At 33.8% G+C, this 19810-nt stretch overlaps 1 protein-coding gene across 10 annotated transcripts in view; it reads right to left on the reverse strand.

Annotated features, from left to right (window-relative positions):
* Window positions 1–1295: 1295 nt before the first annotated feature.
* LOC106067994 (oxysterol-binding protein-related protein 8-like) overlaps window positions 1296–19810 on the reverse strand; it is a 95068-nt gene continuing 76553 nt past the window's right edge. For all 10 annotated transcript variants that reach the window (XM_056044574.1, XM_056044577.1, XM_056044575.1 and 7 more), the window contains 16 exons: window positions 18620–18742; window positions 17352–17436; window positions 17003–17248; window positions 15168–15292; window positions 14432–14503; window positions 14072–14184; window positions 13182–13263; window positions 11677–11775; window positions 11463–11559; window positions 11045–11143; window positions 9902–9999; window positions 9415–9540; window positions 8346–8446; window positions 7501–7686; window positions 5436–5626; window positions 1296–4885 (listed from right to left, as the gene is read on the reverse strand). In XM_056044574.1, the coding sequence (XP_055900549.1) occupies window positions 4269–4885; window positions 5436–5626; window positions 7501–7686; window positions 8346–8446; window positions 9415–9540; window positions 9902–9999; window positions 11045–11143; window positions 11463–11559; window positions 11677–11775; window positions 13182–13263; window positions 14072–14184; window positions 14432–14503; window positions 15168–15292; window positions 17003–17248; window positions 17352–17436; window positions 18620–18742 (2460 nt within the window). In that variant the 3' untranslated portion in view covers window positions 1296–4268. The remainder of the gene's footprint in view (window positions 4886–5435; window positions 5627–7500; window positions 7687–8345; window positions 8447–9414; window positions 9541–9901; window positions 10000–11044; window positions 11144–11462; window positions 11560–11676; window positions 11776–13181; window positions 13264–14071; window positions 14185–14431; window positions 14504–15167; window positions 15293–17002; window positions 17249–17351; window positions 17437–18619; window positions 18743–19810) is intronic.

Genomic DNA, 19810 nt, shown 5'->3' on the forward strand with positions numbered 1-19810 from the left:
GTTCATAATGGAAGGGGGGCGGGAGTACAAATGCCCCAGTTTTAAGTCGAGTTGCTGTTCAATTCTAAGTTTGGTTAATGTACAGTTTGATGTCAAAATAAAACAGTACCGGTACGTAATTATAGTCACCCTTGAAACAAAACAGTAAAATGTGGAGCCTGATGTGTAGTGTAAACATCTTTGTAGAAATTATGATAGTAAAAAAAAATGGCTTCTTGTTAAAGGCAAGATACAAATATCACTAGAGCTATTATGATGAAAGATTCCAAGAGTGTTGCCTCTGTCAACTAAACTTGACATTCAGTGCCAACATTGCAACACATTGTCTAGGTCAACAGGTCATCTAGTAGTTAACACGGCCCATCAAGTGTCTACTGGTCCTCATAGCTTTGAGGATCTCAATTAGTCCCATTACATTCAGGAGGAGGTCAAGTTTGACATTTAATTTCTAAAATGACTTCAAATCGACTAAGGAGGTGACACAAACATAACAAGAAAAACAAAAAAAAAAAAACTTTAAAAGCTCATATTAAGTGTAATTGTATCAATTAGCTTGAATCAGCCATATGTATGATTAACCTAGACATATAAATCTTTGTGACAGAAATATTGTTAGCGATTGTTTAGCGCTATGTTCCTATCACTTGTCTGGATCAGTTGTGAAAGGGGGAGGGAAGAAGGGGGTATCTTGGTGAATGTTTACATGGTCGTTTTTCATTCAATGCATAAAAAAAATGTTCACTCAGGGCTCCAGATTCCTCAAGGGAACTAATTCAACTTGTACCAACACATGATTGGTTTCCCTTGTTCAAGATACCAAACAATAATAAATTACCACTAGTTAATTAACTAATTGGTCAATTTTTTAAAAATTGATTCTTGTGTTGTCAGGTAAAAGAAATAATTGTGCAAAATTTCAGCCTAATTCAAGATAGGGTGTAGGAAAAATAATGTAGTAGATTTTTGCTAGACAGACTGAGTGAGATGATATAAGCTTTGTGAAAATGTTATTTAGTATAAGCTATACTGGTACACAGCAACCTGATGATGTATAAAGCTCAATTGATGCCTGCTACTTTTGTAAGCAGCTTTCTAGTTGTATTACCAAAGTAACATTCAATAATTGTTAGTACAATAATAGTCTCCAAATGTGGGGGCCTCGTGGAGGTGGAAATTATTTTAAAAATATTCAAAGCTGTGAAGACAAGAATATATTGGCAGTTTCCTGATCCATTGGTCAGGATCGTATTAGCTAAATGTAGTAACCATTGTTTCAATTAAAAACAACTACACAGTTCTCAACAAGACAAAACTAGACTTTTATTATGTAAATGAAACAAGCACATTAAACAAACATATCCCCCCCCCCCCCAAAAAAAAAAAACATTATGAGTTTTAGAATTATCTAAATATTCAGTTGAATATTAAAAGAAGGTGCAGTGACACACATTTCAAAGAAACAAAAAACAAAACAAAAAACATACTTTCTTGATGGAAAGAAAATGTCAATATGACCTTCTGACTAGAGACACACAGAAACACACAGGGTGAAGACTGAGCTGAACACCAAGGATCTAGGATAGGAATCTAAGTCTTTGTACGGTATTCCTAAGAAATACCCAGACTTAACTGAACACAGCCATCAACACTTATTGAATAAATAAGAACAAAATAATAATGCACTTCTGTGCATGTCTTTAAACATATATATCTTTTTTGGTTTTGAACACTAGCCCACTGCTAACATTACAAGTGAAGTTTTCAGAAGTACATCTAAGCTGTAGCATTAAGCACCCACAACAACAAAATTTGAACTACATCTCTAATGCTAAATTCAATTTTGAAAATCTGCATAAGGGAATCGAGAGGTATCAATAGACATTCAGTCAAAATGAAATGCTCTGAAATGTTCTGTTTATACAATTCCTATTCTCTTTAATAAGCTTTGTCCCTTTGATTTTATAATAATAAAATGTATAGCTATAAAATTATACATATTTTATATATTGTTCATGAGATCAGAGAGTACTTGAGTACATTAGCCATGGAAACAGACTGTTCTTGGGTACATATAACATGGCTACAGATATACATCGCTAAACAGTGACATCCTAGTGACCTCTCAATAAGAGAAAGGAACTGGCTATATCTGTGCTGATTTTCTTTTTTTTCATCTACTGTACTAAGTTTTCATGCAGTATAGACACTCTGTGAAACCAGATTCTCTTTAGTCTGATAGATAATTGCTAAACTTAAGGCTAAGATTTGTGAAGTAAAACACTGAAATACTGCCAAGATGAGCCACTAAGGTTTAAAGTTATACTCAAAATATCCAATCCAGAAAGTTTGGAATCCATCTAACAAATGCTTACGATTTATTTTTGTAAAGTACTATCAGTGTTGGAGTTTTTATTTTTTTAATGACAGACAACTTCAAGATAAAAATATGGACAAAGTCTTGAAAGCAGACAAAAACTATGGTGCATTTAAGTCCATACATCCTCAGATTTCTTTGGCTAAAAATATTTTAATTACAATTCTTTAATTAACTATGTACAATCCAATTAACTTTGTAACAATTTAGGCATCACTGGCCTAGAGAATAAAGTCAATCTATTAAGTTATATAAACTAAAAAAGTGTATAAGTGCTTCACATCCATAGTTTTTCTACAAATAGTCCAAGAACACTTTTAGTGCCAAAAAAATATAAAGTCACCTCCAGTTCTTCCAGAACTCAAATTGGACACTATCTTGGTGTAGAAATAAAATGACATTGGGTTTTAGTCTTTGCCTGCAAAGTGCTCAACCTCACTGCCACCTTCACAAGAAATGTCAGAATGTAAACAATGAAATGCAAACACATTGTCTGAATAGTTCTGACCATGACTGAACAATTTCTTTCACTTGGTCCCTAAAGTCTAACAAACAAATGATAAGTTAACAAAAAAAAAATTCTTTTGGTCATATTCTAAAATTACAGTTGAAAGGTAACTATTTTTGTTTTAATCACTCAAATTATGGTAGTTGCATTATTAATTAATTAATCATTTTAAGGTTGTAATATTCTTGCTTTAAAAAAAAATTATTAAAAAGTATGTCTAACTGAACACTTGCAACAAGATCTACTAAAATCTATATCAAGTTTGAGTGTTGACTAGTTTTTTTATAGTTACCATATTTTAATAATGTCTGTATTAAATAAAACAAAGTCTAAATTGTTAACAACAGAAAAAAAAAACGAATCAGGAACACAATTCTTTGAAAAAACTAAAATTGCAATGACAGAATGAGAAACCAAAATGAAAGTAACACAAAGTGTGGAAATGCAGCCACAAAATATCCAAGAGATTTGCTTTATTAACAGCAACTAGATCACATTTCCTTGAATGGAAACAACTTGAGGGAACGTTAGAGGATCAACATTTTAATTGAAACTATCTTGATTGCTGAATTCTGGCCTAACAAATGTTTCAAGAAATAGAGGTCTGATAATCAAAAGAAATGAAGTGTTAAGGAATTTCATGCCGTTTTTTTTTCATATTCAGTGAACAAATCAGGTTAAAATTCAAATAAAATTCCATGATTAAATAAGTATTGCAGATAATTTATACCAAAATATGTCAATCAGTTTTAATAAATCTTGGGTTTTGACAAATAACAATTTGACTTCTAGAACACAATTGAATAGACCAATTCTGTAGAGTAAATGAAATGAAACACACACACACATTATTGCTGTCTGCATAACAAACTTGTATTATGTCCAAAGAAAACTTTCCCTAGAATCAACGACTGATGGTTCAATAATAAATTAGTTTCACAACTTGCAATGCCGCCACATCATGGTGTTGGGTAAGCAAGGGATGCAACTCTCCAGAGAAGGAAGATAATCTCAAATTAAATAGCATTATTGCACAATGTTTCCATGCCAACAGGATGAACACAATTATAGATATCTAATGGGAAGCATGTATTTATTAAATGAGAACAATTGGCAGCATCATTATGACTTGGTTCTGAATCAAGCAGACTTACGTATGGTTTAACATACATAAACAATACTGCTTAGTGAGTATCTACAAGTATTCGTACAACGGCTGTCTTCAACAGGTGACACATGAATGTACAAATATATTATTTTCAAATATATACACACATATAAATATAGGTGTGTATACATAAATATATAATATAGGCTACTAAGTGATGTCCTTATTGTGCAACAAATACCTATACGACATGGGCCTTAGGGCTCTATGAGGTCTTCTCAACTGGATTTGGCGAAGAACCACTGCGCAATGGTCTGGAAGACAAGCAAAATGGCCACAAGAACCCAGTCTCTAACGAGAAGGCCGCTAGGCTCAGCCTGAGTAGGGGGCCTGATCTGAATGCTCTGCTGATGAACCTGATGGAGCTGATTGATCTTGACCACTACCTCGCCCAGCACAGAATGCATCTCTTGCTGCATTTTAGCTACCCTGGCCAGCAGCTGGACTTCCTGGTTGACCAGGCTTGACCTGTTCACAGCCACCCTCAAGGAAGGGCTGTTAGATGGGAGGGAAACCACCTCAGCACTAGGAACTGAAGCTCGGAGATTGTGCTGATTGGTAACCTTGAACATTTCCTCCTTTGTGGGCAATTTGGAAGGACTGGACTTGTCAACAGCGACCACATCATTGCTACTACTGTTCTTGTTATACGCTTGCCTCCTGAAGTTCTCTGGTGTAGTGGCCCTCCTGTCCACAGTGGAAAGGGATACATTAGACCTTCGCTGATCTGAGCTAGGACCTGCCTGGCGGTTGACGTGGGAGGCTTCCGAGCTGCTCATTTGATCAGATGGGCTTGACTTCCTGTTTGTGTTTCTACACCGAGCGTCATCAGATTCTGGATGGAAAGATAACAGATCAATCAAAATAAATAAGTTAATACATTCTTTTTAGACCGTCATGAAAACAGTGACTATGTCACAAATTTCCAGGAATTCATTTCAGAAAATCAGTCATTATGTGAGAAATTAATTGAAACAAAATAGATCTAGTCAAAATTATAAATTTTCTGGCTAGCCAATAATTAGTTCAGTTCTGTGGATCTTTATTTGTAGAGTAAATCGATCTAAAGAAAGTAAAGGTTATCCTGGATTTTGGCTTACTCTAGACAACGTAAGTAGACTGAGATTAGGTAACAAAAAAAATTCAACTTGGAAGAAAAATGGCTGAATTTAATCAAGGAAGGAAGAAAAAAAAACAGTTCATGGTAACAAAAAAAACTTAGACTGGGAATATATAATCAAGGAATGGACTTCTTAAATACCTAGAAGAATCATTTGAGGCAGAGGCATTGTGAGACTCTGATGTAGTGTACTCTTCAGTGATGTAGTGTACTTTTCAGTAATGTTGTGTTCTTCAAAGGAAAAAAAAATAGTCAAAAGAAATACCTGCTGCATTATTATCAGACGAGTAGCTGTCATCTGTGACAAGAGCCGAATGTCTGTTGAATGCCTTCAATCTGCCAGTCAAACAAGATGGACCGTGCCAGACTTGTGGTATGTTGTGCACAGTCTGAGTCTGTATGACATAATCTTTCTCATACTGGACACAATCTGTCATTGGATCCCATGGCCTGGCACTGAAAAGTACATTTCCAACACATTACAATGTAAGAGCCAAATTTTATTTGAAACTGAAACTAAAGCAACATAGAACTTCATGTTAATTGAAAACAATGAACAGCTATAGAACAAAAGAGAAAAACAAAATAAAGATTGAAAAACCCATTCAGCAAAGTTTGCTCATCAGAACAGAAAAGAAGATTTAAACTTGTATAAAATAGACATTCAAAAAATTTCACAGTGAGCATAGAAAAGTCCTTATTGTTGTAAAATACTTTAGTATTTAAGAGACAAAACTGCCGCATTGATCAAAGAGTCTCCATTATGTATTTTACTACAATGCTAAGCTGTAGAAGTATACTTAACTCCATCAAACTAGCCAGAAATAATGATAAAAAAAACAACACACAAACAACCTAGGTTTAAAATAAAACTAACAAAGTAGCATGCCAGCTAAGTCTAGTCTGATATGAATAGAACAAAGTCTAGAATAAAATATTTTAGATTTAAAAGAATGTGCAAGATTCATTACTCATGAACTGTATTAATGAAACAAGTAGATACATATGAGCTGTTTTAAACAGGTAGACACATATGAAAAGTTTGAAACAGGTAGGCCCATTGACTCCGGTTTCAGCCTGCTTTTCTTTCTGGGTATGCTCCCATAGCCTTTGATCAGTCAAGGTCATCTGCAAGGCAGCAGTTGTTTAATTTCGGAGTTGTCTCTCCTAGATGAATTACTATCCCTAGTTAACAAGTTTCAGAGTTTAAGTGCCTATACTCGCTTTTTGCAATCAATTCTCTGGATTTTTGAGATGTTTTTAGTGAATATCCTAACCACTGAAATATCTCACCGCATCCTAAGTGACTGCAAACCAGTTAGCATATGGCTGTTTATTTGATATTCACAGCTAACTCTTATATCTAAAAGTTTTTCCCCTATCTGCCACCCGGGGACGTGTTTGGTTGAAGATGGTAGCTCCCCCAAACAGTTTGAAACAAGTGGATACATATGAGCAGTTTGAAACAAGTGGATACATATGAGCAGTTTGAAACAAGTGGATACATATGAGCAGTTTGAAACAAGTGGATACATATAAGCAGTTTGAAACAAGTGGATACATATAAGCATTTTGAAACAGGTGGATATATATGAGCAGTTTGAAACAATTAGATACATATGAGCAGTTTGAAACAAGTGGATACATATGAGCAGTTTGAAACAGGTAGATACATATGAGCAGTTTGAAACAAGTAGATACATATGAGCAGTTTGAAACACGTAGATACATATGAGCAGTTTGAAACAAGTAGATACATATGAGCAGTTTGAAACAAGTAGATACATATGAGCAGTTTGAAACAAGTAGATACATATGAGCAGTTTGAAACAAGTAGATACATATGAGCAGTTTGAAACAAGTGGATACATATGAGCAGTTTGAAACAAGTAGATACATATGAGCAGTTTGAAACAAGTAGATACATATGAGCAGTTTGAAACAAGTGGATACATATGAGCAGTTTGAAACAAGTAGATACATATGAGCAGTTTGAAACAAGTAGATACATATGAGCAGTTTGAAACAAGTAGATACATATGAGCAGTTTGAAACAAGTGGATACATATGAGCAGTTTGAAACAAGTAGATACATATGAGCAGTTTGAAACAAGTAGATACATATGAGCAGTTTGAAACAAGTGGATACATATGAGCAGTTTGAAACAAGTAGATACATATGAGCAGTTTGAAACAAGTGGATACATATGAGCAGTTTGAAACAAGTAGATACATATGAGCAGTTTGAAACAGGTAGATATATATGAGCAGTTTGAAACAAGTAGATACATATGAGCAGTTTGAAACAAGTAGATACATATGGTACTTACTCAACATGCTTGTACAGCCACTTGTTGGTGGCAGGGTCCAGACAGAACCACTTGGGCACCCACTGAGCATTGGCCTTATATCTTTCCTTTGCTTCGCTTCTTTGGATCTCTTCCAGCTTGTGTTTCTCCTCTGTGGCAGCGTGCATGTCTTGGTCTATCACAGCAGCACTCACATAACGCCACAACCTGGGAACATGGCATGCAAGCTTTGAATGAGATTGTCATTTATTGCTATGCCATGTATTTCCCTCAAATCTGACCAATGGCAGTACACACCCAAAGCACTGGAAATCTTTTTCAGCTCATCTACAAACCACATGTTTTGTTAGTGTTTAGAGAATTAGGGACTTATTTTTTAAAGGTTAATATAAATATAGAAATGTGTACAGTAGACAGTAGAAATAGTTATGTGATACACAGAATTATGACATTTAGAGTAAAGCATAAAAATAACAACATCAGCTTGGCTTTGGTAGAGAAAATATCTTTTTATAGTTCTAGTGTAATGACTGCCATTTTTGATTCAAGGTTATAGTGATAGGAGGAAGCTGGACTTTCCCCCCACCATCACCCCTAATCTGTAAATAAACATTGTTGATGCTGTTTTCTATTCAACTTTTTGTTGTCGTCCTGTTCATTCTTTCCTGTGTAATAATATTAAATAGTAAATTGAGTTGTAAGCAGCATCTACACCAGCCTAAATTTAGGAAGTTTTGCACAAACTGAATGTACAACAGGTTCACTGTTCAAAAGAAAAATATTGATATTTAACTGTTCAAAACTTATTGATTTGTGTCTTTTTAACTTTTGTTTTGTTTGTTATTATGTATTGTGTGTTTCCTCACCTTTCAGATTCATTATCTAGCTGAAAGTCAATAGGTACTGTGTATCTAGTTAGACGTTTATTTCTTGTCTCTGGAGATGGGTCCCAAAACACAACTTTTTCCTTATAGAGAAAAAAAAAAATAGTTGTTATATTTTGCAGTGGTTTTTTTTTGGTCTAAAAATAGCACCAAGTGATCCATAAAACAGTTTCAAATACAGGTATCTGAGATCTTAGTGTTGTTGTTTTATTATTTTTCTTTATGTTGAACACATTTGTACAATATATAGTGGGGAGCTAATAATTAATGGATGAAAAAGTAAATAGAAATATATAATTTGACTATTTACACTATTTACAATGACTAAATAATCATGATAAAAAAGTAACTTTATGTATTATTGTTCAAATAAAAATACAACAGAAATAAAGAAATATAGCCTTTATGTTCAAATACTATATACATTTAATCTCAGTAAGAACACACAATATCATTTATATATTTCTGTAAGAACATTTATCTATATCTGTTTCAGAAAAACGATAGCTGCTTGGTTATGTGGTATGTGCCTTGGAACGTCACCTCAATGGTCCTTGGGTTTGAACCCTGCCCACCACCACTGACTGCTGTCCTGCGGGAGTTTTATGCTATAAGGTAATAATCCGAAGGAACACCCCAATACTATAAAAAGAAAACAAGTTTGGATGGTAATTAAAACAGTCAAATTAGCTACAACATTCACCATGTTGGTGATTAAAACAGTCAATGTTAGCTACAACATTCACCATGTTGGTGATTAAAACAGTCAATGTTAGCTACAACATTCACCCTGTTGGTGATTAAAACAGTCAATGTTAGCTACAACATTCACCCTGTTGGTGATTAAAACAGTCAGTCAAAGTTAGCTACAACATTCACCCTGTTGGTGATTAAAACAGTCAATGTTAGCTACAACATTCACCCTGTTGGTGATTAAAACAGTCAATGTTAGCTACAACATTCACCCTGTTGGTGATTAAAACAGTCAATGTTAGCTACAACATTCACCCTGTTGGTGATTAAAACAGTCAATGTTAGCTACAACATTCACCCTGTTGGTGAGCTCCTTGATATAAATCTGTTGATCCCAGTGCCCTTCAAATGTACAGAGCACCTCCTGGCCCATGGTGATGCGACCTGTGATCCTGTTGGCAGACTCTCCATTACCGAAAAATGGCTGAAACATGAAGACACACATCTCTTGAGACAATCAATCCCTTAAGTCTTAAGTCAAGGATTTGCATTTACCTCCCATTGACTAGTACATAAAATAAAACACCTAATTAAATAAATTACATTCAACACTAGTTTTAAAGAATGACTTCAAACAATTTCTTAACTTTATTATTAGGTTAAGGATCTCACACACATGTCATAAAACAATGCTATAAATATGTCTATGCTGTTTATCTGAATATTCCAAATGAGAAATAAAAAAAAAGTGTAATATACATTTTTTTTTATTGTTTTATATTTAAACAAGCTTTTTGTTTCATCTAAACATTGTATTCTGAATGTTGCAACAGTTTGAACTTTACCTTTAGCTTAAAATCCAGATCACAATGGTATCCAGTTTTAGGACAGTCAATGGATACCTTTCCACCCATTTCCATTGTGAGTGTGCCCAGAAGAATGCCTGTTAACAACAGAGACAAACAATTTGTAGTTCATTGAAAACATAGCAACATGAAGAAAAAGCTGAAGTTCAATTGGTGCTAGACTTGAGGAGAAACTTTTACATCTTAAAATAGTGATGTGGACATCAGGCTAAAATATTATCATTTCTAGGTTAGGTCTAAATTAGGAGTAGATGAAATATTATTGTTTAAATACATTCAGTTTTTTTTTAATAGACACATTTTTAATATGTTGTACCTTTGTATTTGGAAAAATGCAACATTCACATCATACATTGTGTTTAAACTTATTTCATTTTTTTATCACTGAGTTTTTCAAACCTACATTGAATTCAACCTAGGAACAATCAAGTTGCTTATTGGTGTCATATACATAATAATGATGGCAATATCTCAGATTTCAAAGATGCAGGTTAAATGCAGCGTTTCACATGACTATAAACCAAGTTGTGACCTGCATATTTTGTCACATCTAATTGCTGACACCGCCATTGTCTGCTGGCAGTCTATTTTAATTTTCTTTAATCTTTCTGCACCTGTCTTCCACAAGGGCTTTTCTTTGAGTCTCAAATGTGTGTCCTGTGGATTTTGTGAGAGCTTTCCAACTGCTTCTTTCAGAGGCCATCTGCTGCCAGCTACTTTCCTCTATGTCAGTGAGGGCAGAATGGAACTATAAAGATCAACTCATTTATATAACAACACAAGAAAAAGTGAAACTAATGAAGAAAAAAAATGAAAGTGATATATTCCTTGAAGACACAGGGCAGGTGATGTAAGTCTGTGAACAAGAGGTCAAGGCCAGTTGCTAACAGTGGAGTCATGATGACAGTTTAATCATCCATTGTCTTGACTTTTGTTCTACAGATGTTTATTTTATTACCCATCAGGGTTGGAAACAGGGATGCATTTAAATTCCAAATGGAAAATTCCAGCCTCTATTGAGATTTTTTACTCCAGACTTTAGGTTTAACCTCCAAGCACTTTACTACTCAGATACTACTTAAAAAGAAACACAAATTCTATCAAACTGAAACAGATCCTAACCTTTGCAATGAGCGTAGGGCATGGTCATCAGGTAGTCCTCACCACGTTCCAAGAAGGTTAAAGTCGCTACACCTTCTAAGATGGCTGAGATGGAATTGCCTGCAATAGTCCAAACAATAAAAAAAATGATGTAAGCTATGTTCACTACAAGTTACAATCTAAACAAGCAGGTGAGTTGAGTAGAGCTCAGAAAGCATGGTTTATAATGTTGCAAGAGAAATACAACAACTAATAGGCCCCCAAGCTAACTTTGGTCCAGCATTTGAAAAATCTCAATATTTCTATCCAAATTTTAACCTGAGACTTAAACTACATCAAGACTTAAACTACATTGTGATATTTCCTAACAAATGAAATGAAAAGTTGATCATAGGGACCATTAAAATTTCAAGTAAAAAGAAAAGACCAAATGACTAACCATAAAATTTAGACTTGGCAAGAATACATCCATTAATATTAAAGCCATCATGTCTGTTGGTTACATGGAAAGCAGAGATGGGAGGATGATGAGATATCTGAGGAGAAAACATTCAAAAACCTTTTTAAGCTGTTTATTTAAATCTACTCAAACCAAAACAAAAACTTTTTTTTCAACCATAAGTGCATTCACAAATGAAGAAGTAAGTTCTTACTTGTTCTGCCACATAGAAGGTTCTACTTTTAGTCTTTGGGTGAAACCAGTAACACCTGAGTGTCTCTCCAATGATTGGATTGTAAGGTTTTTTGAGACCCTGAAAACCAAATTTTGTTTAAAAGGGGATTTTACAATTTTTGAGATAAATTAAAAACTAGAATATTTACTTCAGTATTAGATCTCCAGGATAAAGGTGCTGAGATAGATCTCCTGATACTAATGAACAGATAGATCTCCTGATACTAATGAACAGATAGATCTACTGATACTAATGAGCTACTAATGAGCAGATAGATCTACTGATACTAATGAACAGATAGATCTCCTGATACTAATGAACAGATAGATCTACTGATACTAATGAGCTACTAATGAGCAGATAGATCTACTGATACTAATGAGCAGGTAGATCTACTGATACTAATGAGCAGATAGATCTACTGATACTAATGAGCAGATAGATCTACTGATACTAATGAGCAGATCTACTGATACTAATGAGCAGATAGATCTACTGATACTAATGAGCAGATAGATCTACTGATACTAATGAGCAGATCTACTGATACTAATGAGCAGATAGATCTACTGATACTAATGAGCAGATAGATCTACTGATACTAATGAGCAGATAGATCTACTGATACTAATGAGCAGATAGATCTACTGATACTAATGAGCAGATAGATCTACTAATACTAATGAACAGATAGATCTACTGATACTAATGAGCAGATAGATCTACTGATACTAATGAACAGATAGATCTACTGATACTAATGAGCAGATAGATCAACTGATACTAATGAGCAGATAGATCTACTGATACTAATGAGCAGATAGATCTACTGATACTAATGAACAGATAGATCTACTGATACTGATGAGCAGATAGATCTACTAATACTAATGAACAGATAGATCTACTGATACTAATGAGCAGATAGATCTACTGATACTAATGAACAGAGATCTACTGATACTAATGAGCAGATAGATCTACTGATACTAATGAGCAGATAGATCTACTAATACTAATGAACAGATAGATCTACTGATACTAATGAGCAGATAGATCTACTGATACTAACGAACAGAGATCTACTGATACTAATGAGCAGATAGATCTACTGATACTAATGAGCAGATAGATCTACTGATACTAATGAACTATCAGGAAATTGTTCACAAGCTGTATGGCATTACAAGATATGAGGATCCATTAAAGATTTACTTTAAAGAATGAAGACTCAACACAACAAATTAAATGATTAACAAGCTAAATCATTCTCTTTGTGTGAGTTTCTGACTTTCAAACAAAGTTGATTGCAAAAAAAAAACGTGGTTACAACTTGTTCGTATGTGAAGTGAATCTAAAAATCATTCCTAAAGCCAACACATTGTAAAAATACAGTTGACATCACTACAATACTTCTGTAAACCCACTTAGTGTATATATATATATATACTTAGATCTTTTTAGTTGTATTAGGATGAACTTACTTTTGGTTTCTTGTAAAACCCAGACAAGTACCACCTGACTACCATCTTCATTCTCTCCAGAGCTGTCTCTTGTTGTACAGCTCTACAAAACATGAGTGGGTGGGGAGAAGGAGGCACATTGGTTCATTAATGAATAATGACTGCTAGCTACAACATATAGATTGTCTACAGAATGGAACAAATAAAATGAAAAAAACAAAACAACCTTAAACTAAAAATAATATTTCTGTGTGATAAGAAATATTTTTATCAATTGTTTTTGTTTAGCACAATTTCATGCTTTTAGCTTTCTTAATGCGCTATCACTTGTCTGGACCAGTTAGGAAAGGTTGGAGGAAGAAAGAAGGTGGGCATCTGGGTTAATCACTTTTTTAAAGGCATTTTATATATTTAAAAAAATTGTATAAACTCAAGAGATCAAGTCTCCTCAAGACAATATGCTAACCACTGTGCCAGTGAAGTAATTATGAAAATAGAAGGTTTTATAGTTATTTATTGTTTGTTTCAAACTTTTAAGCAAAATATAAATGGGACTAATTTAACATATACAATCACATCAGTCAAGTATAATTTCTTTCCCTTGTTTGATATCAAACAAAATAATTAGGTTCCAATAGTTAAGTAACTATTTGGTTAATTTTAAAAATAGATTCTTTCTTTGTCGGGTACAAGAAATATTTGTGCAAAATTTCAACTTGATCCGTGCTTGGGTGTGGGAGAAATAATGTGTACAAACTTTTTAGACAGAGTTGATATAAGCTTTGTAAATAAGAAATGAGATGAAATTTTGACAAAAAGTAAATATTTCAAAGGACAACCTGGAGTATCCTTGAAGATCAAATAAGTAATGATGTCTATTACTAAGTAAACAAAACGATGCAATGACTTACTCTGATAAAATGTCAGCATGGTAGTAATAATCAGTGAGCTTATCCAAAAAAGATCTGGGCTCCAAAATAAATGTTGGAAGCACAACCTTAGATAAATCCATACCTGGTCTCACCTAGTTCAGTAGAAATACAATGGCCTAGAATAAGATATATTAACATAGCCAAGATCTGATTATTTGATTCTGAAATCATTCAATATCAGCTACTGGTACTACACAACTTTTGTGTCACTAAACATGGACATTTTGACTTATTTGTTATTTTAATAATCATAAATATTTCTTGTTTAATATAGACTCCATTTCAACAAAGTGAACATAGCAACATACACTGTTTTACTAACAACCCACACACACTGACCTGTTTCACTAATGTCCATATCAAACTTTTGTTTTCTTCATCCACCTCTTCTGTCTGGCAGGCATCACCTTGCTAAAGGCAAAGATCAAAATAGAGTTTACATTAATCTACATAAAAACATGTTGAAATGTTGGAATCTTTTATGAGAAGCACATACCAAGTGTCCCAAAAATGTATACACAGTTTAAATAATTGTGAACAGGTGGATTGGACAAAATGGTTCTGTTGAATATCCTCCCGGTTCACCAGACTTCACACAACTAAGTTTTTTTTCTTATGGGGATACTGAAAAGTCTATGCCATGAAACCAGTCAATGAAATGAGAGAATGTCCTGAACATGAATGTGCCAAAATACCAAGGGAATCATTTCATGATATGTGCGACTCCATTGCTTTGTGTTGTCAGCAGGGTCTGGATCAAAATGGATGTCAGTATGAAAACAGGCAGCGAACACAAACAATTAAATGATGCTTGTAAATATTTTCACAGTTTTGAAATAATAAGATCATAATAAATTTCAAGTTTACAATTATTTTTAATGTGAATACATTTACTTTTTTGACACCCTGTAGATTCATTTTATAAATAGTTAATAATGTTGCATTTTGTAGAGTTTATTCAGAATTTCCAAATCTAAGTCAAACTATCTTGTAGCTTTAAGATTCTTATAAAACTTCATTTTTTTTTTACAGACAAAATATTGCAAAATGTAAATAAAATGCTTGCAGTTTTTACCTGTCCAAGTTCTTCCACTTCATTGGATACATAGACAGTCTCCTCCACTTTAGGAACAGCTTGAGGCCTTTTCTCTTCTTCTGCCAGTTCAAAGTCTGACTCACTTAAACCCATACTGGAGTGATCTGAACAAACAAATCATCTTTATATAATCAACAACAACAACACTGACCCTCCAGTGACAACAAGAGGATCAACCCAATCAATAGAACCTACACAAGCAGCAGTTAGGTGATCAACATAACCTACACAAGCAGCAGTTAGGTGATCAACATAACCTACACAAGCAGCAGTTAGGTGTACTTGCAGATAGACTTGATACTAGATCGAAAATCATTTGAATACATTGGTAGTGTTCATTAAACAAATGATTCATATCAAAGAACAGTGAACTTGTGACATCCTGATAATAGGATATAGAGTCACTCAGTAACAAATGTTTTTTACAATTTATTATCACTCATGAAAAAAATGTTGTTTTTTTTTAAAATTACTTTTTTAGTAGTTGTATTAATTAGTTTGGATCAGTCATGTATTCAAATTTGTAATAGTTCTAGACTAACATCAATAAATCTGCACAATTACTAATATTTTTTAACCACTCTTTTTGTTTAGCGCAATTTCATGCTTTTAGCTTTCTCAATATGTTATGATCCTATCACTTGTATGGACCAGTTGGAAAAGGGGGGGGGGGGGGGGGGGGAGAGAGAAAGATGGGACTATGTAGGTGATAGCTTTTTCAAAGAAATAATTGTGCAAAATTTCATCTTGATCCTAAATTGGGGATGGGAGAAATAATAAACTTTTTTACCAGACAGACAGACTGAGTGACAGACATAAGCTTTGTAAAAAGAAGGATGCTTGCTGTTTCATACCCTACTATCATTCAGGTGAAATGGAAAATCAATAAATCTAGTGTGATTACTCAATTATTCAATAGGAGATAAAAAAAAGGTAGATCTCATGTGATAACCATGTAGTTGATTTCTAGAATGTGATGAGGCACAAAACAAAGATATTGCTAGTCTGGAAAGTGATATTTTTAAAAGCAACCGTAAACATTGGGAGATTGTTTTGATAATAGGTTTAGTGAACTATAGGAATGAACAAAATTCCAGCTCTGATAATAGGTTTAGTGAACTATAGGAATGAACAAAATTCCAGCTCTGATAATAGGTTTAGTGAACTATAGGAATGAACTAAATTCCAGCTTTGATAATAGGTTTAGTGAACTATAGGAATGAACAAAATTCCAGCTTTGATAATAGGTTTAGTGAACTATAGGAATGAACAAAATTCCAGCTTTGATAATAGGTTTAGTGAACTATAGGAATGAACAAAATTCCAGCTTTGATAATAGGTTTAGTGAACTATAGTAATGAACAAAATTCCAGCTTTGATAATAGGTTTAGTGAACTATAGGAATGAACAAAATTCCAGCTTTGATAATAGGTTTAGTGAACTATAGGAATGAACAAAATTCCAGCTTTGATAATAGGTTTAGTGAACTATAGGAATGAACAAAATTCCAGCTTTGATAATAGGTTTAGTGAACTATAGGAATGAACAAAATTCCAGCTTTGGTTCTTAAAAAAAACCAATACAATTATTAATTATTTTCTATCAGAATTTTAAAAAATCATTAGATTGAGATATTCTACATGAACTTTATATGAAGAACATGTATATATTTCATACAGCTCAAAGCAACTTTCCTGGCCTCTACTGCTTCAAGGCTTGTCATTACAAATAATTTTAAAAAGTCTGACAAGTTAATCTATTTGAATATTAGAACTATTAGGGGACAAAGTGACCAAACTATGTAGTCTACTCACCATCATCATCACTAAAGTGTTCTACTATGTCCTCTGACTCTTCCACAGCCTCTTCAGTATCATCAGCCAGGCTAGAGTTGAGATCTGAGGCCAGAGTGCTGGACAGATCAGTGGCCAGGCTGTGAGACAACTCAGGGGAGAGAGCCACAGACAGATCATTGGTGATGTCATTTGGCCTGGAGGTTGTTCTCTTAATCAGGCTAGTGCAGCGTAGTGCTAGCTCGAGTCCATCCATCCAACATTTACCTGAAAGAAACGTTTTCAATGAGTGACTTCAACTCTTCTACAGAATGAGAGTTTTCTTGGACAAAGATATTAGATAATAAATGAGCATTTGAAGAGATTCTACCTTGATTCTCTGAAGGAGCTCGAAAGATGGCATAGGACATTGGAAGTGGCTGTACAAATGCTCCTATTGTTTCTCCCTTTGGACCCTGGAGAATCACAAAATGGAAATAGTAGAAAATTATGACAACAATGTTGTATCAAAAAAATAATTAATTAATTCCTCTATTTAATTAGTTAATTGTTTTTTGTTTTTTTTAATTCATGTTTTGCTAGGAACAAAGAATAATTGTGTAAAGTTTCAACTTGATCCAAGACTGGGAAATGAGAGAAATAATGTGCTAAAAATGTGTACTAGACAGACAGAAAGACAAAGTGAACTGATGTATAGGATTGTAGAAAAACACTAACTACATTCAAACTTTTAAGTAACTAGCATGTATCTATTCTGGTCCAATGTGGCCAAACATATACAAGTGACTAGCATGTATCTATTCTGGTCCAATAGGGCCAAACATATACAAGTGACTAGCACGTATCTATTCTGGTGTAACCTCCAATTTGGGTAAATGGAAACATTCCTTTTTCTAGACTTACACTTACAAGGAAGAAAATGTTCAGACAAATGAAAGACTCTCTTTAAGTAATTTTGAATTCCCCGTATTTCATCATAGAGATAACACATAGAGAGGACATCAGAATATTATTATTATATTATTGACACTTCATATTGTCTTATCAAGGACAAGTACAGACAGAAGATTTGGACAGATTCCCTTCACTCTAGTTCAATAACAGTATTTAGAATGAAGGTTTCTTTTTCTGGATTGAGATTATATCGTCAGTGTGAGTTATCCGACAGAAACATAATGTAACATCAAAATTTAGTAGTCTTCTCAAGAATACCTCACCTTCAGGATTTTATGCCCAGAGATTTTTTAAAACATAAAATAATGTGTCCATTGCTAAGAAGCTTGATCTTTGGTTGAAGGGACATATTTTTGACACTTTATTTTCTCTGATCTAAGGCTGAAGGGCTATATTATTGACACTTCATATTGTCTTATCTTAGGTTGAGGGGGCCATATTATTGACACTTCATATTGTCTTATCTTAGGTTGAGGGGGCCATATTATTGAAACTTCATATTGTCTGAAGGGCCATATTATTGACACTTCATATTGTCTTATTTTAGGTTGAGGGGGCCATATTATTGACACTTCATATTGTCTTATTTTAGGTTGAGGGGCCATATTGTCTGGAGCTTGAGCCAAATAGTTGTTGTAACCCAACTAATAGTAGCATGTATCACTAGATCTAGCCTTCCCTTACTTTTGTAGCCCAGATGGACTGATCCAGTGGGTGAAAAAGCTTGAAACAAAAACCTTCTTTCTTGGATGGCCGCTGCAAGAGGTGACAAGTATTCAGAAGGATTGTACCCACCCAGTGGCCTGTCTGAGAAAAGTAAAGATAAAAAAAACATAATTAGATAAGCAGGTAAGCAAAATGGATCAAGGACAATTAAATAGCAAACAACAAAATTTTTCAATGTCTGAGTCAACCACATTTACCTGAGATAGTGTAATTTATTGCATGTTGCTTAACACTGTCTAGCAGAATGCTTTTTTTTTTTTTTTTTTAAACAGTGGTTCTATAACTATGATAAATTCAGCATTTGTTGAATAGGAGAAAATCAAGTAGTTGTCAGCTGTACTTAAAATACACTTTGTTTATGACACAGGGATCTTTCTAATAATTTAGGTATAATGCTAACAAATTTAGAGCATTTAAATTGTAAGTTCAAATTGTTTAAACTTTACAATTTGTATTAACTTGATCTCCTTTTTTGTTAAACCCAATCAATGAAATCATTTAGAACTAAACATAGACTATAAAAAAATAAAATAAAATAAACCTCTAGGCAAGAGTTCATAACCAATATGGTGATGGTGGTGAAGGGAGAAATTAAAATGTATACTAGTATCTCATATTGCATTAGAGAATGCAAGGTCAGCAAAAAATAAGACTGTGTGGAAACACAAACTCAAAATCGGCCCCCGAAGTGGTCCACCTAGAGTCTTCACCAGGATTCGAACACGGGACTTCTGGTTCCAAGAACCTTACCCCTCAGCCACAGCATCTTCACATATTCATTTAGCGTACACTTATATTTTTTAAAATAATAATTATTAACCTTATCCATACATTCAAAATTAATAACGTTACAATGTAATAAAAAGAAACTAAAAAAAGATTTATTCTTCTAACAAAATTAGATACATTGTAACACGAAAAAAAAAAAATTCTTGACCTACTTTAAGCTACAATTGTGTACAAATGACTTAACAAGACTTTCCCAATCGCAAAACTAGACATAGATCTAGCTAGATCTAGACCTAGTTTTAGAACTAGAACTAGATATAGAATCTTGATATAGAATGTACCATATCTAGACTAGAACTCGTATGAATTTACACGTTTGATCTTCAAAATTACTAGACCTAGGCCAATGTTATAATCATA

Source organism: Biomphalaria glabrata, chromosome 10, assembly GCF_947242115.1.
Source record: "Biomphalaria glabrata chromosome 10, xgBioGlab47.1, whole genome shotgun sequence".
Taxonomy (NCBI): Eukaryota; Metazoa; Mollusca; class Gastropoda; family Planorbidae; genus Biomphalaria; species Biomphalaria glabrata.